Raw genomic sequence first — 26740 nt, 5'->3', positions numbered from 1 at the left:
AAGATTCCAGGATGACCAGCCAATACTGAACAATGAATCTCCGAGATAACTCTACTAGTCCATCTATCAGGGACAAACAGTTTCTCCGTAGGACAATGGTCAGGTCTATCAGCCTGAAACTTTTGCAGCACACGCCGCAAATCAGGGGAAATGGCAGACAAAATTACCCCTTCTTTAAGAATACCCGCCGGCTCCGGAACACCCGGAGAGTCAGGCACAAAACTCCTTGACAGGGTGTCAGCCTTCACATTCTTAGATCCCGGAAGGTATGAAACCACAAAATCAAAACGGGAGAAAAAGAGCGACCATCGAGCCTGTCTAGGATTCAACCGTTTGGCAGACTCGAGATAAGTCAAATTCTTGTGATCCGTCAAGACCACCACGCGATGTTTAGCTCCTTCAAGCCAATGTCGCCACTCCTCGAATGCCCACTTCATGGCCAACAACTCTCGATTGCCAACATCATAATTGCGCTCAGCAGGCGAGAATTTTCTAGAAAAGAAGGCACATGGTTTCATCACCGAGCCATCAGAACTTCTTTGCGACAAAACAGCCCCTGCTCCAATCTCAGAAGCATCAACCTCGACCTGAAACGGGAGCGAAACATCTGGCTGGCACAACACGGGCAGAAGAAAAACGACGCTTCAACTCCTGAAAAACCTCTACAGCCGCAGAGGACCAATTGACCACATCAGCACCTTTCTTGGTCAAATCAGTCAACGGTTTAGCAACACTGGAAAAGTTAGCGATAAAGCGACGATGAAAATTAGCAAAGCCCAGGAACTTCTGCAGGCTCTTCACAGATGTCGGATGAGTCCAATCGTAAATGGCCTGAACTTTAACAGGGTCCATCTCGATAGTAGAAGGGGAAAAAATGAAACCCAAAAATGAAACCTTCTGAACTCCAAAGAGACACTTTGACCCCTTCACAAACAAGGAATTAGCACGAAGGACCTGGAACACCATTCTGACCTGCCTCACATGAGATTCCCAATCATCCGAAAAGACCAAAATGTCATCCAAATATACAATCATGAATCTATCCAGGTACTCTCGGAAGATGTCATGCATGAAGGACTGAAATACAGATGGAGCATTAGAAAGCCCGAATGGCATAACCAGGTACTCAAAATGGCCCTCGGGCGTATTAAATGCCGTTTTCCATTCATCACCCTGTTTAATTCGCACAAGATTATACGCACCACGAAGATCTATCTTGGTGAACCAACTAGCCCCCTTAATCCGAGCAAATAAATCAGACAGCAGCGTCAAAGGATACTGAAATTTAACTGTGATCTTATTAAGAAGGCGGTAATCAATACAAGGTCTCAAAGAACCATCCTTCTTGGCCACAAAAAAGAACCCTGCTCCCAATGGTGACGACGACGGACGAATATGACCCTTCTCCAAGGATTCCTTTATATAACTCCGCATAGCGGCGTGCTCTGGCACAGATAAATTAAACAGACGGCCCTTAGGAAACTTACTACCAGGAATCAAATTAATAGCACAGTCGCAGTCCCTATGAGGAGGTAGGGCACCAGACTTGGGCTCCTCAAATACATCCCGGTAATCTGATAAAAACTCAGGGACTTCAGAAGGAGTGGAAGACGAAATAGACAAAAATGGAACATCGCCATGTACCCCCTGGTAACCCCAGCTGGACACAGACATAGATTTCCAATTCAACACTGGATTATGGACCTGTAGCCATGGCAACCGCAAAACGACCACATCATGCAGATTATGCAACACCAAAAAGCGAATATCCTCCTGATGTGCAGGAGCCATGCACATGGTCAATTGGGTCCAGTACTGAGGCTTATTCTTGGCCAAAGGCGTAGCATCAATTCCTCTCAATGGAATAGGATACTGCAAGGGCTCCAAGAAAAAACCACAGTGCCTGGCAAACTCCAAGTCCATCAAATACAGGGCAGCGCCTGAATCCACAAATGCCATTACAGAATAGGCCGACAGAGAGCAAATCAGAGTAACGGACAAAAGAAATTTAGACTGTACCGTACCAATGGTGGCAGACCTAGCGAACCGCTTAGTGTGCCTAGGACAATCGGAGATAGCATGAGTGGATTCACCACAGTAAAAACACAGCCCATTCCGACGTCTGTGTTCTTGCCGTTCAGCTCTGGTCAAAGTCCTATCACACTGCATAGGCTCAGGCCTATGCTCAGAGAATACCGCCATATGGTGCACAGCTTTGCGCTCACGCATGCGTTGATCGATCTGAATGGCCAAAGACATAGACTCATTCAGACCAGCAGGCGTGGGAAATCCCACCATGACATCCTTAAGGGCTTCAGAAAGACCCTTTCTGAAAATTGCCGCCAGGGCACATTCATTCCACTGAGTAAGCACAGACCACTTTCTAAACTTCTGACAGTACACCTCCGCTTCATCCTGACCCTGACACAAAGCCAGCAAGATTTTCTCTGCCTGATCCACTGAATTTGGTTCATCATAAAGCAATCCAAGCGCCAGAAAAAACGCATCAACATCACGCAATGCAGGATCTCCTGGCGCAAGGGAAAATGTCCAGTCTTGAGGGTCACCACGTAACAAAGAAATAATGATTTTTACCTGTTGAACGGGGTCACCAGAGGAGCGGGGTTTCAAAGCTAGAAACAGTTTACAATTATTTTTGAAATTCAAGAACCTAGATCTATTCCCAGAAAATAAGTCAGGAATAGGAATTCTAGGCTCTAACATAGGATTCTGAACCACAAAATCTTGAATGTTTTGTACCCTTGCAGTGAGATGATCCACACAAGAGGACAGACCTTGAATGTCCATTTCTACACCTGTGTCCTGAACCACCCAAAGGTCTAGGGGAAAAGAAAGACAAAACACAGTGCAAAGAAAAAAAAATGGTCTCAGAACTTCTCTTATCCCTCTATTGAGATGCATTAATACTTGGGGCCAGCTGTACTGTTATGACCTGGTGGTTAGGAGCACCCGGAATGACCTGATAGTTAAACCTCATACAGGACGAGCTCTGGGATGTGGGAGCTCTGCTGACCGCAAGCCCTATTCCTATCACACACACTAAAAATAGCCGTGGAGCGCTCCTGACCAGACCTAGGCACCTCGTCACAGCCTAAGAACTATCTAGCCCTAGAGATAGAAAATAAAGCCTACCTTGCCTCAGAGAAATTTCCCAAAGGTAAAGGAAGCCCCCCACATATATTGACTGTGAGTAAAGATGAAAGTCACAAACGCAGAGATGAAACAGGTTTCAGCAAAGGGAGGCCAGACTTACTAGATAGACAGAGGATAGGAAAGGAAACTTTGCGATCAGCACAAAAACCTACAAAAGACCACGCAGAGTGTGCAAAAAAACCTCCGCACCGACTCACGGTGCGAAGGGGCCACCCTGCATCCCAGAGCTTCCAGCTAGCAAGACAAAATCATGATAACCAGCTGGACAAGAAAACAGTGAACAAATAATGACTATCAGGAACTTAGCTTCAGCAGGAGAAGGCAGGTCACCAAAGAGATCCAGGAGCGAACTGAACCAATGCAAAAACATTGACAGCTGGCATGGAGTAACGATCTGAAAGGAGTTAAATAGAGCAGCCAACCAAAGGACAAACCACGTCACCTGTGTAAGGAACCTCAGAAGCAGCAGCTTCACTCATAGCCACCAGAGGGAGCCCATAGACAGAACTCACCGAAGTACCATTCACGACCACAGGAGGGAGTTCGACAACAGAATTCACAACACATTACCACATGAGGCTCCGTCCCTCACATTACCACACGAGGCTCCGTCCTCACACATTACCACATGAGGCTACGTCCCAACACTTTACCACATGAGGCTCTGTTCCCACACATTACCACACGAGGCTCCGTCCCCACACATTACCATACGAGGCTGCGTCCCCACACATTACCACACGAGGTTCTGTCCCCCCACATTACCACATGAGGCTTCGTCCTCACACATTACCACACGAGGCTGCGTCCCCACACATTACCACACGAGGCTCTGTCCCCCCACATTACCACATGAGGCTGCGTCCCCCCACATTACCACATGAGGCTGCGTCCCCACACATTACCACACGAGGCTCCGTCCCCACACATTACCACACGAGGCTCCGTCCCCACACATTACCACATGAGGCTGCATCCCCACACATTACCACACGAGGCTCTGTCACCCCACATTACCACATGAGGCTCCGTCCCCGCACATTACCACACGAGGCTCTGTCCCCACACATTACCACACGAGGCTCTGTCCCCCCACATTACCATACGAGGCTGCGTCCCCACACATTACCACATGAGGCTCCGTCCCCGCACATTACCACACAAGGCTCCGTCCCCGCACATTACCACACGAGGCTCTGTCCCCACACATTACCACACGAGGCTGCATCACCACACAAGGCTCCGTCCTCACACATTACCACACTAGGCTCCGTCCCCCCACATTACCACACGAGGCTCTGTCCCCACACATTACCACACGAGTCTCCGTCCCCACACATTACCACACGAGGCTCCGTCCCCACACATTACCACATGAGGCTCCGCCACCCACATTACCACAAGCAGCACTTCCTTTTTATGTAATTCAACCACTTCAGCCAAGGTAAACGTACATTTAATTGCATCCGCATTCTCCCAAACAAAATGAGCCAAGAAAAGTCGCCAGGTCCATCTCACAGGCCGCAGGAAAATCCGGACAACGATGCAGTAGCTGATCGACACAACAATATCGACAAAATCGTATGATTGGTTATCAACGAACACCTGAGCAGATTGATAAGGACAGAGAGAGATATCACAAGGTTTATATTAGATAGCAATGAGCATGCCGAGCGTTAGCTGGCTGGAAACAGCTAGTATAATATATACAGTGATTATCATTAGTCAGTAGTGTGTGTGTATATATACAGTGATGATCATACATCAGTAGTGTGTGTGTATATAATATATACAGTGATGATCATACATCAGTAGTGTGTATATAGTATATACAGTGATGATTATACATCAGTAGTGTGTGCATATAGTATATACAGTGATGATCATCCATCAGTAGTGTGTGTGTGTATATAGTATATCCAGTGATGATTATACATCAGTAGTGTGTGTGTGTATATAGTATATACAGTGATGATCATCCATCAGTAGTGTGTGTATATAGTATAGACAGTGATGATCATCCATCAGTAGTGTGTGTATATAGTATATACAATGAAGATCATTCATCAGTAGTGTGTGTATATAGTATATATAGTGATGGTCATTCATCAGTAGTGTGTGTATATACAGTGATGATCATCCATCAGTAGTGTGTGTATATAGTATATACAGTGATGATCATCCATCAGTAGTGTGTGTATATAGTATATAGAGTGATGCTCATCCATCAGTAGTGTGTGTATATAGTATATACAATGATGATCATCCACCAATAGTGTGTGTATATAGTATATATAGTGATGGTCATTCATCAGTAGTGTGTGTATATATTATATACAGTGATAATCATCCATCAGTAGTGTGTATATAGTATATACAGTGATGATCATCCATCAGTAGTGTGTGTATATAGTATATATAGTGATGGTCATTCATCAGTAGTGTGTGTGTATATTGTTGTGAATTCCGTTCTTGGGCTCCCTCCGGTGGTTGTAAGTGGCACTTTTGTGAGTTCTGCTCTTGGGCTCCCTCCGGTGGTTTTAAGTGGAATGGCTGCTCCTTGGATTTAGCAGTCTGCAGCTGCTTCCACTGATTGTCTATTCTGCTCGGCTATTTAGCCTGGCTCTTTCCTTCAGCCAGTGCCACTTGTCAATGGTTCCTGGTTAGATTCACATCTCTGCTTGGAGTTCCCTGATATCCTGACCAGTTCAGCAAGATAAGTCTTTGCTTTGCTCTTTTCTGTCCACATGTTGTGGACTTAATTGTTCTGTTCATTCTTTGTTTTTTGTCCAGCTTGTCAGTATGGATTTATTCAGTGAAGCTGGAAACTCTGGGAAGCAGATTTACCCTCCACACCTTTAGTCAGGTGTGGAGATTTTTGTAAACTCTGTGTGGATTTTTTGTAGTTTTTTATACTGACCGCACAGTATTCTGTCCTGTTCTATCTATCAAGCTAGACTGGCCTCCTATGCTACATCCTGGTTTCATTCTACGTATGTCATTTCCCTCTCCACTCACAGTCATTATTTGTGGGGGGCTAATCTATCCTTTGGGGATTTTCTCTGAGGCAAGATAGCTTTCCTGTTTCTATCTTTAGGGGTAGTTAGTTCTCCGGCTGTGACGAGATGTCTAGGGAGTGACAGGAACATTCCACGGCTACTGCTAGTGTTGTGTTAAGCTTAGGAACTGCGGTCAGTACAGGTACCACCTCCTTCAGAGCTCATCCCATGTTGCTCCTAAACCACCAGTTCATAACAGTATATACAGTGATGATCATCCATCAGTAGTGTGTGTATATAGTATATACAGTGATGATCATCCATCAGTAGTGTGTGCATATAGTATATACAGTGATGATCATCCATCAGTAGTGTGTGTGTTGTGAATTCTGTTGTCGGGCTCCCTCCTGTGGTCATGAATGGTACTTCGGCTGGTTCTGTCCATGGACTTCCTCTGGTGGGTGTTTCTGAGTTTCCTTCCACAGGTGACGAGGTTAATTCGTTAGCTGCTGCTCTATTTAACTCCACTTAGATCTTTGCTCCATGCCACCTGTCAATGTTCCAGTATTGGTCTAGTTAACTCCTGGATCGTTCTTGTGACCTGTCTTCCCATCAGAAGCTAAGTTCCAGCTTGTATTTCTTTGGTTTGCTATTTTTCTGTCCAGCTTGCTATTTAATTTGTTGTCTTGCTTGCTGGAAGCTCTGGGACGCAGAGGGAGCGCCTCCGCACCGTGAATCGGTGCGGAGGGTCTTTTTGCGCCCTCTGCGTGGTCTTTTTGTAGGTTTTTGTGCTGATCGCAAAGTAACCTTTCCTATCCTCGGTCTGTTCAGTAAGTCGGGCCTCACTTTGCTAAATCTATTTCATCTCTGTGTTTGTATTTTCATCTTTACTCACAGTCATTATATGTGGGGGGCTGCCTTTTCCTTTGGGGAATTTCTCTGAGGCAAGGTAGGCTTTATTTTTCTATCTTCAGGGCTAGCTAGTTTCTTAGGCTGTACCGAGTTGCATAGGGAGCATTAGGCGCAATCCACGGCTATTTCTAGTGTGTTTGATAGGTTTAGGGATTGCGGTCAGCAGAGTTCCCACGTCCCAGAGCTCGTCCTATATTATCAGTAACTATCAGGTCATTCCGTGTGCTCTTAACCACCAGGTCTATTACTGTCCTGACCACCAGGTCATAACATGTGTGTATATAGTATATACAGTGATGATCATCCATCAGTAGTGTGTATATAGTATATACAGTGATGATCATCCATCAGTAGTGTGTATATAGTATATACAGTGATGATCATATATCAGTAGTGTGTGTATATAGTATATGCAGTGATGATCATACATCAGTAGTGTGTATATAGTATATACAGTGATGATCATATATCAGTAGTGTGTATATAGTATATACAGTGATGATCATATATCAGTAGTGTGTATATAGTATATACAGTGATGATCATATATCAGTAGTGTGTATATAGTATATATAGTGATGATCATCCATCAGTAGTGTGTGTGTATATAGTATATACAGTGATGATCATATATCAGTAGTGTGTATATAGTATATACAGTGATTATCATATATCAGTAGTGTGTGTATATAGTATATATAGTGATGATCATCCATCAGTAGTGTGTATATAGTATATACAGTGCTGAATTTAGATTTAATTTCATTGATTCTGGACTGGTTCTTAAATTAGGATTCGGGACAGTTAGATTGAATAGATTGACCGGACGTCGTTACTCCAGAACGTTGTCCAACCGGTAATGGTGGAATTGACATTTAGCAGGAGATGGACTCAGTGAAGAGTTCCCACTGTGAGATCTGTCGGATCATTTACCTGCTGGGTTGGTGTTGGGATTTCCGTGGCTGCAGATCCTTACTCCTGGTATTGGTTGGTGTTGGGATTTTCATGGCTGCAGATCCTTACTCCTGGTATTGGTTGGTGCTGGGATTTCCATGGCTGCAGATCCTTACTCCTGGTATTGGTTGGTGTTTGGATTTCCATGGCTGCAGATCCTTACTCCTGGTATTGGTTGGTGCTGGGATTTCCATGGCTGCAGATCCTTACTCCTGGTATTGGTTGGTGTTGGGATTTCCATGGCTGCAGATCCTTACTCCTGGTATTGGTTGGTGTTGGGATTTCCATGGCTGCAGATCCTTACTCCTGGTATTGGTTGGTGTTGGGATTTCCATGGCTGCAGATCCTTACTCCTGGTATTGGTTGGTGTTGGGATTTCCATGGCTGCAGATCCTTACTCCTGGTATTGGTTGGTGTTGGGATTTCCATGGCTGCAGATCCTTACTCCTGGTATTGGTTGGTGTTGGGATTTCCATGGCTGAAGATCCTTACTCCTGGTATTGGTTGGTGTTGGAAGGATATTGTTAGATGGAGTTCCTACTGTCTCTGTACATGTTTTCTCCGCTCGTCTGAAGGGTCTGCCGGCTTTCCTGAAGGACTTCGGAGAGGTGATCTCTGAGAAAGAGATACTGTCGCCCCATCGTCCTTTACCTAACGCCAAATAGCCTAAAGCTCCTCTGTATAATGTGTCGGGATCCGAACGGACCGCTATGAAAGAATATGTCAATGAAGGTTTACAGAAGGGTCATATCTGTCCTTCCTCCTCACCTGTAGATGCGGGGTTCTTTTTTGTGAAAAAGATGGTAGCCTCCATCCTTGCCTTGATTTCTGTGAACTAAACAAAACTACTGTTAAGAATACTCACTTATCCCCAACCTACAGGGGCTTCTCACAAATTAGAATACTATCAAAAAGTGAATATATTTCAGTTCTTCAATACAAAAAGTGAAACGCCTATATTATATAGTCATTACACACAATGATCTTATTTCACATGTTTATTTCTGTTAATGTTGATGATTATGGCTTACAGCCAAAGAAAACCCAAATGTCATTATCTCAGTAAATTAGAATACTTTATAACACCAGCTTGAAAAAAATTGCAAAATTCAAAATGTTGGCCTCCTGAAGTGTATATTCAGAGAAGATGAACATTAGGTCCTGGCAATGAAAATCACCTTAACGTGGCTACCAGGTACACATGAATTGGCCAATTTATTCGCTAAGCATTCTCAATTTTTCATATTTCTGGTGCAGTAGTGCAATTCAGTTTTCATATTTCATGCTTGCTATAGCGCTACAGTGTTAAACTTTTTGTTTGATTGTATATGGGTTGGTGACTCTAGGTAAGCACCTGTTCAGACCTATGTATGTTTGGACTAGATGGTGGCCCGATTCTAACGCATCAGGTATTCTAGAATATGTATTTATGTATGTATATAGCAGCCACATAGTATATAGCACAGGCCACGTAGTATATAGGAGCATGTAGTATATAGCAGACAAATACGACATGGCCTGTGCTATATACTATGTGGTTGCTATATACATACATATTTTAGAATACCTGATGCGTTAATACAGGCCATGCAATATATAACAGTGGCCTCGCAGTATATAACACAGCCCACGCAGTATATAGCAGCCACACACTATACAACACAGGCGACGTAGTATATAATACAGGCCACGCAGTATATAACACTGGCCATGTAATATATAGCACAGGCCACGCAGTATATAGCAGTGACCATGTAATATATAGCACAGCTCACACAGTATATAGCAGCCACGTAGTATATAACACTGCCCACGCAGTATATAACAGTGGCCACGTAATATATAGCACGCAGTATAGAACATAGCCCACGTAGTATATAACACAGCCCACGCAGTATATAGCAGCCACACACTATACAACACAGGCGACGCATTATATAATACTGGCCATGTAATATATAGCACAGCCCACGCAGTATATAGCAGCCATGTAGTATATAACACTGCTCACACAGTATATAGCAGCCACGTAGTATATAACACTGCTCACACAGTATATAGCAGCCACGTAGTATATAACACTGCCCACACAGTATATAACAGTGGCCACGTAGTATATAGCACGCAGTATAGAACATAGCCCACATAGTATATAGCACAGCCATGTAGTATATAACACTGCCCACGTAGCATATAACACTGCCCACATAGTATATAACACTGCCTATGTAGTATATAGCAGCCACGCGGTATCTAACACAGCCCACGTACTATACAGCAGTCTGGGCACCATATCCCTGTTAAAAAAAATAATTAAAATAAAAAAGTTATATACTCACCCCTGGGATCCAGCGAAGCTCCGGCGATACGCGCACAGCTGCCGCCATCTTCTGTTCTCGCAAGACCGCTAAGTCTTCTGGGTAATTTCACAATGCATCGCCGGGAACGGAAGATGGCGGCAGGCGCGTGCGGCTCGGCGGACTACGGAGGGTGAGAATAGCAGGTTTTTTGTTTTTTTTTTTATTATTTTTAACATTACATTTTTTTACTATTGATGCCGCATAGGCAGCATCAATAGTAAAAAGTTGGGGACACACAGGGTTAATAGCAGCGGTTACGGAGTGCGTTACCCGCGGCATAACGCGGTCCATTACCGCCGGCATTAACCCTGTGTGAGCAGTGACTGGAGGGGAGTATGCGGGCGCCGGGCACTGACAGCGGGGAGTAAGGAGCGGCCATTTTCTTCCAGACTGTGCCCGTCGCTGATTGGTCGTGGCTGTTTTGCCGCGACCAATCAGCGACTTGGATTTCCATGACAGACAGAGGCTGTGACCAATGAATATCCGTGACAGACAGACAGAAGGACAAACGGAAGTGACCCTTAGACAATTATTGTCACGCTGTAAGCGGCGATAAAGGGGCAGGACGGCGTATTGGGACCCGGACCTGTCCCTACCACTTTAATGGGGCCCTGGCTTTCCCTTATCTCGGGGGGTACCTATGATGGTTAGGAGGCCCGAGCCTCCAGCGTATCCCTGTCTCCTGTGCATGCCCTATCAAGGGCCTCCTCTCCCCCCAAAGGAGGTGGACTGCACCAGTGTAATAATACAACCAATAACAGGGTATACAGACAAGGTAACTAAAAGGCTCAAACTCACCAAATGCTCACACAACCACAGAGGAACACAGAGAAGGGAAGTGAAGGAATAAACTTAGGAAGCAAAACAGGTTTAGCAAGCAACCAAAACAGCAGATACCAATCTCTGTAAATAAACCTCCAACACCAACACTACACTCCATCAACCTCCAAGTCAGGCAGTAGAACTGATCACTGACACTAGCTGTAGTCAGGACTGGGTCTATAGAGGATCAGATTACAACATCCACTTCAGCTGAGAGACCCAGCTCTCAGCAATAAGGTTAACTCCTGCACTGCTGGCACAAAGCAACCAGGTCAGAATACAGGTGAAGAGCTTCTGTTCACGGTGTGTGAACGAGGCCCCGAGCGCTGCGGTTCTCTGGAACCTCTCTGTCGCGGTAGTCCCGTGACAATTATATAGTAAATGGGATGGTCAGTCTTTTGCTACGTGGGGACACATATATAATACGATCCGATCCTTCACTGCCATGGTCCCCCAATAACACCAGAACGCTATGCAGCCACCAGTTCCTCGTTAGATACAAGACTGGTCCGTTACCAAGCCTATATCGGGACAGAAACCAACCCCAGATAGAGTGAATTTGTGCAGAGTACATGTCGGTTCAATCATAGAGCCAAAAGAACGAAGCTAACAAATTTATAATTTTACTCCAGAAAAAATTGGCAGTGTTTACAAAAATTACAAAATATATTACAAAAGAGACAAAATACAGATATGTACAAACAGTTCTAAAATAAAAGGGATAAAAGTACGAAACTTACTAAATTTCAGTCACAGGTGTGACGTGTCAATAAAGGGGAGGAGAGTTCCCAAGAGAATGATTCAGCACCCCAGCATGGTGTCTAGCTGTCTCTCTGGCTCTAAATTCCTCCCAAAATGGACGTTCCTGTTTTATGGTTCAGCCATAAACTTAGGGACGCCCACTTTGGCTCACCTCACATGTAAGCTGTTTTCTGGGAGATACAGGTCCTTCTCAAAAAATTAGCATATAGTGTTAAATTTCATTATTTACCATAATGTAATGATTACAATTAAACTTTCATATATTATAGATTCATTATCCACCAACTGAAATTTGTCAGGTCTTTTATTGTTTTAATACTGATGATTTTGGCATACAACTCCTGATAACCCAAAAAACCTGTCTCAATAAATTAGCATATCAAGAAAAGGTTCTCTAAACGACCTATTACCCTAATCTTCTGAATCAACTAATTAACTCTAAACACATGCAAAAGATACCTGAGGCTTTTATAAACTCCCTGCCTGGTTCATTACTCAAAACCCCCATCATGGGTAAGACTAGCGACCTGACAGATGTCAAGAAGGCCATCATTGACACCCTCAAGCAAGAGGGTAAGACCCAGAAAGAAATTTCTCAACAAATAGGCTGTTCCCAGAGTGCTGTATCAAGGCACCTCAATGGTAAGTCTGTTGGAAGGAAACAATGTGGCAGAAAACGCTGTACAACGAGAAGAGGAGACCGGACCCTGAGGAAGATTGTGGAGAAGGACCGATTCCAGACCTTGGGGAACCTGAGGAAGCAGTGGACTGAGTCTGGTGTGGAAACATCCAGAGCCACCGTGCACAGGCGTGTGCAGGAAATGGGCTACAGGTGCCGCATTCCCCAGGTAAAGCCACTTTTGAACCATAAACAGCGGCAGAGGCGCCTGACCTGGGCTACAGAGAAGCAGCACTGGACTGTTGCTAAGTGGTCCCAAGTACTTTTTTTCTGATGAAAGCAAATTTTGCATGTCATTCGGAAATCAAGGTGCCAGAGTCTGGAGGAAGACTGGGGAGAAGGAAATGCCAAAATGCCTGAAGTCCAGTGTCAAGTACCCACAGTCAGTGATGGTGTGGGGTGCCATGTCAGCTGCTGGTGTTGGTCCACTGTGTTTCATCAAGGGCAGGGTCAATGCAGCTAGCTATCAGGAGATTTTGGAGCACTTCATGCTTCCATCGGCTGAAATGCTTTATGGAGATGAAGATTTCATTTTTCAGCACGACCTGGCACCTGCTCACAGTGCCAAAACCACTGGTAAATGGTTTACTGACCATGGTATTACTGTGCTCAATTGGCCTGCCAACTCTCCTGACCTGAACCCCATAGAGAATCTGTGGGATATTGTGAAGAGAAAGTTGAGAGACGCAAGACCCAACACTCTGGATGAGCTTAAGGCCGCTATTGAAGCATCCTGGGCCTCCATAACATCTCAGCAGTGTCACAGGCTGATTGCCTCCATGCCACGCCGCATTGAAGCAGTCATTTCTGCCAAAGGATTCCCCACCAAGTATTGAGTGCATAACTGAACATTATTATTTGATGGTTTTTTTGTTTGTTATTAAAAAACACTTTTATTTGATTGGATGGGTGAAATATGCTAATTTATTGAGACAGGTTTTTTGGGTTATCAGGAGTTGTATGCCAAAATCATCAGTATTAAAACAATAAAAGACCTGACAAATTTCAGTTGGTGGATAATGAATCTATAATATATGAAAGTTTAATTGTAATCATTACATTATGGTAAATAATGAAATTTAACACTATATGCTAATTTTTTGAGAAGGACCTGTATTTTGGAAAGTTATCAAAAATTCCCTTTTGCCATATCTTTGGCCTGGAAGCTCACAGGCAGAAGATATTGGCATCATTTTTACCCCTGTGATTTTACCGTTCTTTAGAGGTATGTCTGTGATTTACTGGTGTGCAGAAATTCATTTCCCAGATTTCTGATGGCCATAAATGCCACAAAACGCTGCCATGTGTAGCCTAATTGTCTATATCTGGAAATCTAATTTTCATGTTTCTAGGATTAATGTGTGTTACTGAACTTTGACTTTAAGTGTTATGCCTAGCAGACAAAGGGATTTTGGTGGAAAAAACACATTCTGCTTTCTGCTAGCTGACAGAGCCATAAACTCATATTCCAGAATGACCATTTGATGGAAGGAGGGGGTGTGGAAATTCACAGAGAGGCGGGAAGGGGCTCCAAGAAGGATTTACAGAATCCATTGGTGTGAGGAGTATCAGGCAGCTATGGCTGTGTAACTCGAAAAATGGAAAATAATTCATATTTTCCTGACAGATGATATAAGGTCTTCTGTGTCTCAGATATCTGTGGTCTCGTTTGTTCCACACTTTTCATGTCTGTAGTGAACACCGTCCACCCATTTTGATGTCACCAGTCTTTTCAACCACCTTGAGGGTTTCGCCTACACCCTTTATATGACGACACATGAGCTGAATTTAACGCATCTGTACCTGTTCCTCTGCTCTCTGTAGACATCTCATGCCAAGGCAACATGGTTTATAGTGCTTGTGTAAGTCCATGTGCCAGGACCTGCCTGTCGCTGTCAGTGCAAGAAGCTTGCGATGGAGCGTGTGTGGAAGGCTGTGCGTGTCCCGAGAACATGTATTACAACACGCAGCTCAGCAGTTGTGTACAGAGGTATAGTCATCCTCCTTTGTAAGTTATACATCATGTCTGTGGCAGTGAAGGAGAAGTTACCTGCTAATTATTATGTCTTCAGGAACCAGTGTCCATGTTACTTCCAAGGAATCGATTATCATCCTGGAGAAAAAGTTGTCACCTCCCTTGGTAAATGGTAAGAAATGTGCCTAGACAGTAATGCAAATACATAAAAATGCAGGGCTGACTACATGTGGATACATGGGAGAGAAGAGGACTGTCCACATGTGAGAGAAGAGGACTGTCCACATGTGAGAGAAGAGGACTGTCCACATGTGGATACATGAGAGAGAAGAGGACTGTCCACATGTGGATACATGAGAGAGAAGAGGACTGTCCACATGTGGATACATGTAAGAGAAGAGGACTGTCCACTTGTGGATACATGAGAGAGAAGAGGACTGTCCACATGTGGATACATGAGAGAGAAGAGGACTGTCCACTTGTGGATACATGAGAGAGAAGAGGACTGTCCACATGTGGATACATGAGAGAGAAGAGGACTGTCCACATGTGGATACATGAGAGAGAAGAGGACTGTCCACATGTGGATACATGAGAGAGAAGAGGACTGTCCACATGTGGATACATGAGAGAGAAGAGGATTGTCCACATGTGAGAGAAGAGGACTGTCCACATGTGGATACCTGAGAAGGAAGAAGAGGACTGTCCACATGTGGATACATGTAAGAGAAGAGGACTGACCACGTGTGGATACATGTAAGAGAAGAGGACTGACCACGTGTGGATACATAAGAAGGAAGAAGAGGACTGTCCACATGTGGATACCTGAGAAGGAAGAAGAGGACCGACCTCATGGGGAGTTGCTGTAGTTGTCTTTTACTCTGGTTGTCTCTTCTTATTGTCTCTGTGTTTGCTTTATTGTTGCTGAAGGCCACGACTCGCCAGGGATGAGGACAGCCAAGTCTCTCCCTTGCTCCTGATATCTATACTCTGCAGGTCGAATCACATTCTTGTCTGTTCTGTCATTTGCAGCCTTTGTCTTGATGGAGTAATGAAGTGTGAAAGCAGCCAGAAAGGTGAGAGATTGTTCCATGGACCCTGATTAGAGCTCACCCCTTGTATTATAGGGCACTTATAGGGCTCCCAGCCATGATAGAAGGGTCCGCTAATGCATACCGTAGATGCAATGTTCTCTCATGTTGTTGATGGTCGTTTTAGAGAGGTGAAAATCCAACCTGAGCGTTGCAGAAGACTTATTGCAGGCAAATGTACCAAATCCATGATCTTATCACGCTGGTCTCTCACTGCGAGACCCCGATGTGGCGTCATATTGGATTTACTAATGCTGTAAGTTGTGGGATCATCATGTCTCAGTATGCGGTGCAGGTAATAACTAGTCCCTCTGTCCTTCTCCTAGTCCATGGCTGTCCATCCGGACAAATCTATCACAACTGCAGCAGTCCAGATATGAACATTGATCTGAGCCAAGAGAAGACATGCGAGAATCAGCTGCTGAATGTCTCCGCAACCTCCAGTCTGCCCTGTGTGTCCGGCTGTGTGTGCCCCAGAGGGTAGGTAACCGAAGTATGACCAATGTGTGCTCATAGGGGTCACAGTTCACCCAAAATATGCAAAACAGAGATTGCAGCCAACAATGGGGGAATAGTCGTGAGCATAAACTAAAGATTCATCAGTCAGAGTCCTCAGATCACACACACCAGTGACACTAGACCTCCCAATGTCCTCGTGAGCAGGCGCTGAGCCATGGTAATGACACACTAGCACTTCCCAAATCCAGCTGGAGGGATTGAGGCTGCTGTATGCACAGTACGGAGGGATTGAGGCTGCTGTATGTACAGTATGGAGGGACTGAGGCTGCTGTATGCACAGTATGGAGGGACTGAGGCTGCTGTATGCACAGTATGGAGGGACTGAGGCTGCTGTATGCACAGTACGGAGGGACTGAGGCTGCTGTATGCACAGTATGGAGGGACTGAGGCTGCTGTATGCACAGTACGGAGGGACTGAGGCTGCTGTATGCACAGTATGGAGGGACTGAGGCTGCTGTATGCACAGTACGGAGGGATTGAGGCTGCTGTATGCACAGTATGGAGGGACTGAGGCTGCTGTATGCACAGTACGGAGGGACTGAGGCTGCTGTATGTACAGTATGGAGGGACTGAGGCTGCTGTATGCACAGTATGGAGGGACTGAGGCTGCTGTATGCACAGTATGGAGGGACTGAGGCTGCTGTATGCACAGTATGGAGGGACTGAGGCTGCTGTATGCACAGTACGGAGGGACTGAGGCTGCTGTATGCACAGTACGGAGGGATTGAGGCTGCTGTATGCACAGTATGGAGGGACTGAGGCTGCTGTATGCACAGTATGGAGGGACTGAGGCTGCTGTATGCACAGTATGGAGGGACTGAGGCTGCTGTATGCACAGTATGGAGGGACTGAGGCTGCTGTATGCACAGTATGGAGGGACTGAGGCTGCTGTATGCACAGTACGGAAGGACTGAGGCTGCTGTATGTACAGTATGGAGGGACTGAGGCTGCTGTATGCACAGTATGGAGGGACTGAGGCTGCTGTATGTACAGTATGGAGGGACTGAGGCTGCTGTATGCACAGTATGGAGGGACTGAGGCTGCTGTATGCACAGTATGGAGGGACTGAGGCTGCTGTATGCACAGTATGGAGGGACTGAGGCTGCTGTATGCACAGTACGGAGGGACTGAGGCTGCTGTATGCACAGTACGGAGGGATTGAGGCTGCTGTATGTACAGTATGGAGGGATTGAGGCTGCTGTATGCACAGTATGGAGGGACTGAGGCTGCTGTATGCACAGTACGGAGGGACTGAGGCTGCTGTATGTACAGTATGGAGGGACTGAGGCTGCTGTATGCACAGTATGGAGGGACTGAGGCTGCTGTATGCACAGTATGGAGGGACTGAGGCTGCTGTATGCACAGTATGGAGGGACTGAGGCTGCTGTATGCACAGTATGGAGGGACTGAGGCTGCTGTATGCACAGTATGGAGGGACTGAGGCTGCTGTATGCACAGTATGGAGGGACTGAGGCTGCTGTATGCACAGTATGGAGGGACTGAGGCTGCTGTATGCACAGTACGGAGGGACTGAGGCTGCTGTATGCACAGTACGGAGGGATTGAGGCTGCTGTATGTACAGTATGGAGGGATTGAGGCTGCTGTATGCACAGTACGGAGGGACTGAGGCTGCTGTATGCACAGTATGGAGGGACTGAGGCTGCTGTATGCACAGTACGGAGGGATTGAGGCTGCTGTATGTACAGTATGGAGGGACTGAGGCTGCTGTATGCACAGTATGGAGGGACTGAGGCTGCTGTATGTACAGTATGGAGGGATTGAGGCTGCTGTATGTGGAGCGCCCCCAGACGCAGGGCCGCGGGGTACTCGGTACCGGTCCTCTCTGTCTCGGTCCTGGGGTCGTCACGGTGGCTGGACCCGGTCCGTGACCCTGCTAAGGGGCATCCAATGAAGGGGTATTGTAAGTTTGTCAAGGTTTTGTGATGCCACCTGTGGTATTCGGTCAGGGTGACCGACGCTGCTGTGGGGTCCGCTGGGGTGATGGAATGGCAGCTAGATGGTATAACTTCCCACAGGTGAAGTGTCTCCCCAGGGCTTCCCAGTAGTGTAGGTGGCGATGATGTGAGGTGCAGTCAATAACGAGGACACAGGGTTGCAGTCTCTTTACCTTTTACTGGTGACTTCGGGGACCACAATCCGGAGCACTGTTAACAGGGCTGGCTGAGACCGGCCGGTCCGAAGGCACATCCAGAGTTCCCTTTGCAGGTGGAAATCGTTGCCTACCACTAGCGCCTGTGTGTTGTAGTCCTTCCCTGCTGAGCATTCGGGATAGTCCTCACAACTGTCGTATCTGTTCTTTCTCTTTCTCTCCATCCCCCAAGTTTATATCTGGATAGGACGCACCCATTTGACGGGAAGGCTCGGAGCTATTCTGGGACCCTAGAGGGTTACCTAACATTTAGTGTTACCTAACATTTATGGTGAGGGTTGCCTAACAATAAGGGTTAGCTTACAATAAGGGTTAGGTTTATCTAGCAATAAGAGTTAGGGTTAGCTAACAATAACGGTTAGGGTTAGCTAACAATAAGGGTTAGGGTTTACTTACAGTAAGGGTTAGGGTTAGCTAACAGTATGGGTTAGGGTTTACTTACAGTAAGGGTTAGGGTTAGCTAACAGTATGGGTTAGGGTTTACTTACAGTAAGGGTTAGGGTTAGCTAACAATAACGGTTAGGGTTAGCTAACAATAAGGGTTAGGGTTTACTTACAGTAAGGGTTAGGGTTAGCTAACAGTATGGGTTAGGGTTAGCGTTGGCTAACAGTATGGGTTAGGATTTCCTTACAATAAGGGTTAGGGTGTCCTTACTATAAGGGTTAGCTAACAAGGGTTAGGGTTTCCTTACAATAAGGGTTAGGGTTAGCTAACAATAAGTTTTAGGGTTAGCGTTCCCTAACAATAAGGGTTAGGGTTTCCTTACAATAAGGGTTAGGGTTTACTTACAATAAGGGTTAGGGTTAGCTAGCAGTATGGGTTAGGGTTTACTTACAATTAGGGTTAGTGTTAGCGTTGGCTAACAATAAGGGTTAGGGTTAGCTAACAGTATGGGTTAGGGTTAGCTAGCAGTATGGGTTAGGATTTCTTTACAATAAGGGTTAGCGTTGGCTAACAGTATGGGTTAGGATTTCCTTACAATAAGGGTTAGCGTTGGCTAACAGTATGGGTTAGGGTTAGCTACCAGTATGGGTTAGGATTTCTTTACAATAAGGGTTAGCGTTGGCTAACAGTATGGGTTAGGATTTCCTTACAATAAGGGTTAGCGTTGGCTAACAGTATGGGTTAGGGTTAGCTAGCAGTATGGGTTAGGATTTCTTTACAATAAGGGTTAGCGTTGGCTAACAGTATGGGTTAGGATTTCCTTACAATAAGGGTTAGCGTTGGCTAACAGTATGGGTTAGGGTTTACTTACAATTAGGGTTAGTGTTAGCGTTGGCTAACAATAAGGGTTAGGGTTAGCTAGCAGTATGGGTTAGGATTTCCTTACAATAAGGGTTAGGGTGTCCTTACTATAAGGGTTAGCTAACAAGGGTTAGGGTTTCCTTACAATAAGGGTTAGGGTTAGCTAACAATAAGTTTTAGGGTTAGCGTTCCCTAACAATAAGGGTTAGGGTTTACTTACAATAAGGGTTAGGGTTAGCGTTGGCTAACAGTTTGGGTTAGGATTTCCTTACAATAAGGGTTAGGGTTGGCTAGCAGTATGGGTTAGGGTTTACTTACAATTAGGGTTAGGGTTAGCGTTGGCTAACAATAAGGGTTAGAGTTACGCTACCACAGAACAATAAGCATTAATTCACATGGCTAAGATGGAACATACCAAAAGGAAGACATTGTCATGGGGTAGATCAGCCCAGAATGGGGCCCAGAGCCACAGTACTACCTGTGTAGCCAGAGGAGTCAGTGGGAGGATCAAGATGCCTTATAGGCTAAAGTGTTCTGTGTTCACCGTGAGAGCACAGCGCAATGGTTGCCAAATACGTGTCACCAGCAATCTTAGCACGCAGAAGATTGTTAGGCGGCACACCATATTGCAAACTCTTCTGTGAGATGAATTTTCTCAGGAAAGCTTGTTGGATTTTCGGATCTAGAAAGTATTGAAGACTTGATGCGGTGTGATAGTTGCCCTGGTTCAGGGTGAGGTGCCGACGCTGGGACGTCCCACTCTTGCAGTTATCTTCTTTCTGTTATGTCATCCCTGACATGCGCTCTTTTCTCTGTAGGTCGGTGAAGCACGGGGCGGAATGCCTGCATCCACATGCCTGCCCCTGCTCATGGAAAGCCAAAGACTATTACCCAGGAGACATTGTCCAATCACCCTGCTACACCTGGTGAGTCACACCCCAAAAGAGCTCTGGGAACATTGTCACCATTTTGTGACCCTTCTAATGTTCCTATGCAATGTTTATCACAGATTGATGGTAATATCATTTGCAGAGACCCTAGCAGCACATAGTATATCAGGAGAGAAGTGTGCAAATCTTGTGAGAGGTCACAGGCTGAGAGTTACATAATGGAAGGAGCAGGTTCAGCAGCACAAAGTATTTAAGGATGTAAGCAGGGGCTGGCCGGCAAATGCTTGCCTGGGGAGCAATCGCAAAGCATGGGATCAGAACAGAGCTTACTACATTGATACAGTAACAGAAAGAAACTACAGAACAGATACGGGAACAAAACCAAGCATATTACATAGATATAGTAACAGAACGTAGCTTATTACATAAATACAGGAACAGAAAGTAGCTTAATGCATAGATAAGAGTGTACCCTCACCCATCTGCAGACTGTGAGCCCTCGCAGGCAGGGTCCTCCCTCCTTATGTACCCGTGTGCCTTGTTTTTTGCTCATGGTTAGTTGTATTTGTCTATATTTGCCCCCTTTTCACATGTAAAGCGCCATGGAATAAATTACGCTATAAAAATGTACAATAATAAGAGTGCAGAACCAAGATTTCTGCATGGATACGGAAACAAAAACAAACTTACTACACATACGAGAATGTAGATAAATGTAGAATAATCACCGAGGACGGCGTAATCCTATAGCTGCATATACATTAGATGGGAGAATATTCTGGAGGACGGGAGAAGGCGGGGGATTTCTGGTTACAAGGAAGCTGAGCAGCAGCCGCAAAAGCAAACAAGATTAAAAGGGTGAATAAAAAGAGCGAGAAAATCCCACGACCCCAACGCATTGTGACCCCCCTATAAATCACTTGTGAGGCCACATCTAGAACATGGGATCCAGTTTTGGGTTCAACTAGATTACTACAAGGGATGGAAGCCCTCTCATATGGAAAGGTTGGAAAAGTTGGGCTGGTTCAGCTTAGAATTACAGATGCCTTGGAGGGGATCTCATTTACATGTATAATTTACGGTGGTACGGAAAAGTATTCAGACCCCTTTAAATTTGTCATTCTTTGTTTAATTGCAGCCATTTGGTAAATTCAAAAAAAGTTAATTTGTTTTCTCATTAATGTGCACTCTGCCCCCATCTTGGCTGAAAACAAACAGAAATGTAGAAATTTTTGCTAATTTATTAAAAAAGAAAAAACTGAAATATCTCATGGTCATAATCTTCAGCCCCTTTGCTCAGTATTGGGTAGAAGCCCCTTTTGAGCTCGTACAGCCACAAGTCGTCTCGGGAATGATGTAACAAGTTTTTCACACTTGGATTTGGGGATCCTCGGCCATTCTTCCTGCAGATCCTCTCCAGTTCCGTCAGGTTGGATGGTGAACGTTGGTGGACGCCATTTTCAGGTCTCTCCAGAGATGCTCCATTGGGTTTAGGTCAGGGCTCTGGCTGGGCCGGTCAAGAATGGTCACAGAGTTGTTCTGAAGCCGCTCCTTTGTTATTTTAGCTGTGTGCTTAGGGTCATTGTCTTCTTGGAAGGTGAACCTTCAGCCAAGTCTGAGGTCCAGAGCACTCTGGAAGAGGTTTTCAGCCAGGATATCTCTGTACTTGGTCGCATTCATGTTTCCTTCAATGGCAACCAGTCGCCCTGTCCCTGCAGCTGAAAAACACCCTATAGCATGATGCTGCCTCCACCATGTTTCACTGTTGGTATTGTATTGGGCAGGTGATGAGCGGTGCCTGGTTTTCTCCACACATACCACTTAGAATTATCACCATAAAGGTCTATCTTCGTCTCATCAGACCAGAGAATCTTATTTCTCATTGTCTGGGAATCCTTCATGTGTTTTTTTTTAGCAAACTATGTCAGCTTTCATATGTCTTGCACTGAGGAGAGGCTTCCGTTGGCCACTCAGCCATAATGGCCCGACTGGTGGAGGCTGCAGTGATAGTTGTCTTTGTGGAACTTTCTCCCGTCTCCCTACTGCATCTCTGGAGCTCAACCACAGTCATCTCGGGGTTCTTCTTTACCTCTCTCACCAAGGCTCTTCTCCCACGATTGCTCAGTTGGGCTGGACGGCCAATGCTAGGAAGACTTCTGCTAGTCCCAAACTTCTTCCATTTATGGATTATGGAGGCCACTGTGCTCTTAGGAACCTTGAGTACTGCAGAAATTCTGTTGTAACCTTGGCCAGATCTGTGTCTTGCCACAATTCTGTCTCTGAGCTCCTTGGCCAGTTCCTTTGACCTCATGATTCTCATCTATGCGTGCTTCCCTGAGACCTTCGGAACAATGCGATGTGATCGTGTTGTTCCAAGCGTCTCCTCCCTGCAGGCCCTGGATCCAAAATGGCCACGGGACTCCTTCCGGGTCCTGCAGGAAGGTGGCTTGCAGCCACCGGCAAGCCTGCAGCACTGCCTGTCAGATCAGCGATCTGACACTATACAACCATGTCCCACCCTGGGACAAAGGAAAAAAAATATTTACATGTGTAAAAAAAAAAAAAATCCTAAATAAATTAAGAAAAAAATTAATAATAATAATAAATATATATGTATATATATATATATATATATATATATATATATATATATATATATATATATATACTGTATACTGTATATACTAGATGGTGGCCCGATTCTAACGCATTGGGTATTCTAGAATATGTATTTATGTATGTATATAGCAGCCACATAGTATATAGCACAGGCCACGTAGTATATAGGAGCCATGGAATATACTATATATAGTATATAGCAGACAAATACTACGTGGCCTGTGCTATATACTATGTGGCTGCTATATACATACATATTGTAGAATACCCGATGCGTTAATACAGGCCACGCAACATATAACAGTGGCCACGCAGTATATAACACAGCCACGTAATAGCGAGACCGCTAAGTCTTCTGGGTAATTTCGCAATGCATCACTGGGAATGGAAGATGGCGGCAGGCGCGTGCGGCTCGGCGGACTACGGAGGGTGAGAATAGCAGGTTTTTTGTTTTTTATTATTTTTAACATTACATTTTTTTACTATTGATGCCGCATAGGCAGCATCAATAGTAAAAAGTTGGGGACACACAGGGTTAATAGCAGCGGTTATGGAGTGCGTTACCCGTGGCATAACGCGGTCCGTTACCGCCGGCATTAACCCTGTGTGAGCGGTGACCGGAGGGGAGTATGCGGGCGCCGGGCACTGACTGTGGGGAGTAAGGAGCGGCCATTTTCTTCCGGATTGTGCCCGTCACTGATTGGTCGTGGCTGTTTTGCCGTGACCAATCAGCAACTTGGATTTCCATGACAGACAGAGGCTGCGACCAATGAATATCCATGACAGACAGAAGTGTTATGATCAGGTGGCCTTGGAGCAGCATGAAAACTCTGGAGTAGGTGGTCACTATACCGACCGCAAACCCTGATCTTAACACCACAACTAGAAGTAGCCGTGGGGTGTGCCTAACAAAACCTAGACACCTCGACACAGCCGGAGAACTAAATACCCCTAAAGATGGAAATAGGAAAACTATCTTGCCTCAGAGTAGACCCCCAAAGGATAGGCAGCCCCCCACAAATAATGACTGTGAGTTGGAGAGGAAAAGACACACGCAGGCAGAAAACAGGCTTAGCAAAGGAGGCCACTTCTAGCTAAATAGAAAAGGACAGGACAGGATACTAAGCAGTCAGCATAAAAATACTACAAAAATATCCACAGCAGAAAATACAAAACTCCACCACCTAACTAAAGATGTGGAGAGTATAACTGCAACTCCAGAGAATCCAACCAGACTGAGAAAAACAACTGACACAGTCTAAGCTGGAAAAATAGAAACAAAAGATCAGCACTGAAAATAAGCACACTGCATGTGTGCCACAGGAAAAGAAACAGACACTTATCTTTGCAGAACTGGCAGATAAGCAGGAGAGGCCAGGCAGAGATCCAATACTTCCAAAGAAACATTGACAACTGGCAATGGCTAATGAATCCTGCACACTTAAATATCCCAGTCAGAACAGCAATTAGCAGATACACCTGGCCAGGACTGTGACTCAGAGACAACTGCATTCCCACCTACCACCACTGGAGGGATCCCAAGAGCAGAATTCACAACACAGAAGGACAGACAGAAAGACGGAAGTGACCCTTAGACAATTATATAGTAGATATATAAGAAAATTAGAGCAGCACAAAGAAAGTGTCCGGGTGCAGAGCCCCCCAGGCAAATACCAGACCTCTATTATAAAAATCCAGAAAAATTGGAGGCAGCGCACCGTTTTGTAGTGAAAAGGAGCTACTTAATCAGCCCAGAAAGCGACGTTTCGGTCCCAACAGGAACCTTTCTCAAGCAGTGAACATGTGAAAGTGCCAGGTATATAACGAGTATACATAATTATAATCATTTGCATTAATCATCATTGTAAGAGCATGTATTTACATTATAATTAACATGCATACAGTGCAGACAGTGATATGGGAATTATTCATCACATAAAGTGCAGAGCACAGATATAGATAGAAATGGCATTGAAAAATATGCATGTAGACAGCACTTGGTAATGATCAAACAGGTGTAGAACCTTGTTAATCACATCCATGACTTGTCCCACTCTCTTAGGCCTGTCCCACATGTCCAGATAATTCCGGTACCGGAAAAATCGGTAACGGAGTTATCCGTGTCCGTGTGCTCACGTGGCACACCAGTGTGGCACACGTGCGGCAGCCGTGTGCCGACTGGGTACCACACGGACCATGCAGGAGACAGCGCTACAGTTAGCGCTGTCCCCTGCATGTGGTGCTGAAGCCGCCATTCATTCCTTCTCCCCAGCAGCGTTCGCTTGAGAGAAGGAATGAAAAATCATTGTTTTTTTTTTTTTGTTAAAATAAAGTTCCCGGTAATCTCCCCGCTCCCACCCCTTATGCGCCCGCCCGCTGGCATTAAAATACTCACCCAGCTCCCTCGAAGCTTCCTCTCAGCGTCGCAGCTTGTCCTGTATGAGCGGTCACGTGGTGCCGCATATTACAGTGATGAATATGCGGCTCCACCTCCCAAAGGGCTAGGCAATATACTATGTGGCTCTGTGCTGTATACTACGTCACTGGGCAATATACTACATGATTGAGCAATATACTACGTGGCTGGGCAATATACTACGTCACTGGGCAATATACTACATGATTGAGCAATATACTACGTGGCTGGGCAATATACTACGTGGCTGGGCAATATACTATGTGGCTCTGTGCTGTATACTACGTCACTGGGCAATATACTACGTGACTGGGCAATATACTACGTGGCTGGGCAATATACTACGTGACTGGGCAATATACTACGTAGCTGGGCAATATACTACGTGACTGGGCAATATACTACGTGGCTGAGCAATATACTACGTGACTGGGCAATATACTACGTGGCTGGGCAATATACTACGTGGCTGAGCAATATACTACGTGGCTGGGCAATATACTACGTGGCTGGGCAATATACTACGTGGCTGGGCAATATACTACGTGGCTGGGCAATATACTACGTGGCTGGGCAATATACTACGTGGCTGGGCAATATACTACGTGGCTGGGCAATATACTACGTGGCTGGGCAATATACTACGTGGCTGGGCAATATACTACGTGGCTGGGCAATATACTACGTGGCTGGGCAATATACTACGTGGCTGGGCAATATACTACGTGGCTGGGCAATATACTACGTCACTGGGCAATATACTACATGACTGGGCAATATACTACGTGGCTCTGTGCTGTATACTACGTCACTGGGCAATATACTACATGACTGGGCAATATACTACGTGGCTCTGTGCTGTATACTACGTCACTGGGCAATATACTACGTGGCTGGGCAATATACTACGTGACTGGGCAATATACTACGTCACTGGGCAATATACTACGTGGCTGGGCAATATACTACGTGGCTCTGTGCTGTATACTACGTCACTGGGCAATATACTACATGACTGGGCAATATACTACGTGGCTCTGTGCTGTATACTACGTCACTGGGCAATATACTACATGACTGGGCAATATACTACGTGGCTCTGTGCTGTATACTACGTCACTGGGCAATATACTACGTGGCTGGGCAATATAC

General features: G+C 45.4%; 1 protein-coding gene across 1 annotated transcript in view; it reads left to right on the top strand.

Moving 5' to 3' along the window:
• The window catches only part of OTOG (otogelin), a 563613-nt gene that overhangs the window by 133581 nt on the left and 403292 nt on the right, over window positions 1-26740 (top strand). The window contains exons 13-17 of the mRNA XM_069768186.1: window positions 14487-14652; window positions 14735-14809; window positions 15670-15713; window positions 16055-16208; window positions 20482-20589. Coding sequence (XP_069624287.1) covers window positions 14487-14652; window positions 14735-14809; window positions 15670-15713; window positions 16055-16208; window positions 20482-20589 — 547 coding nt within the window. The remainder of the gene's footprint in view (window positions 1-14486; window positions 14653-14734; window positions 14810-15669; window positions 15714-16054; window positions 16209-20481; window positions 20590-26740) is intronic.

This window comes from Ranitomeya imitator, chromosome 5, assembly GCF_032444005.1.
Source record: "Ranitomeya imitator isolate aRanImi1 chromosome 5, aRanImi1.pri, whole genome shotgun sequence".
NCBI lineage: Eukaryota > Metazoa > Chordata > Amphibia > Anura > Dendrobatidae > Ranitomeya > Ranitomeya imitator.
The sequence above is the reverse complement of the archived record's forward strand: the minus strand, read 5'-3'. Positions and strand labels throughout refer to the sequence as shown.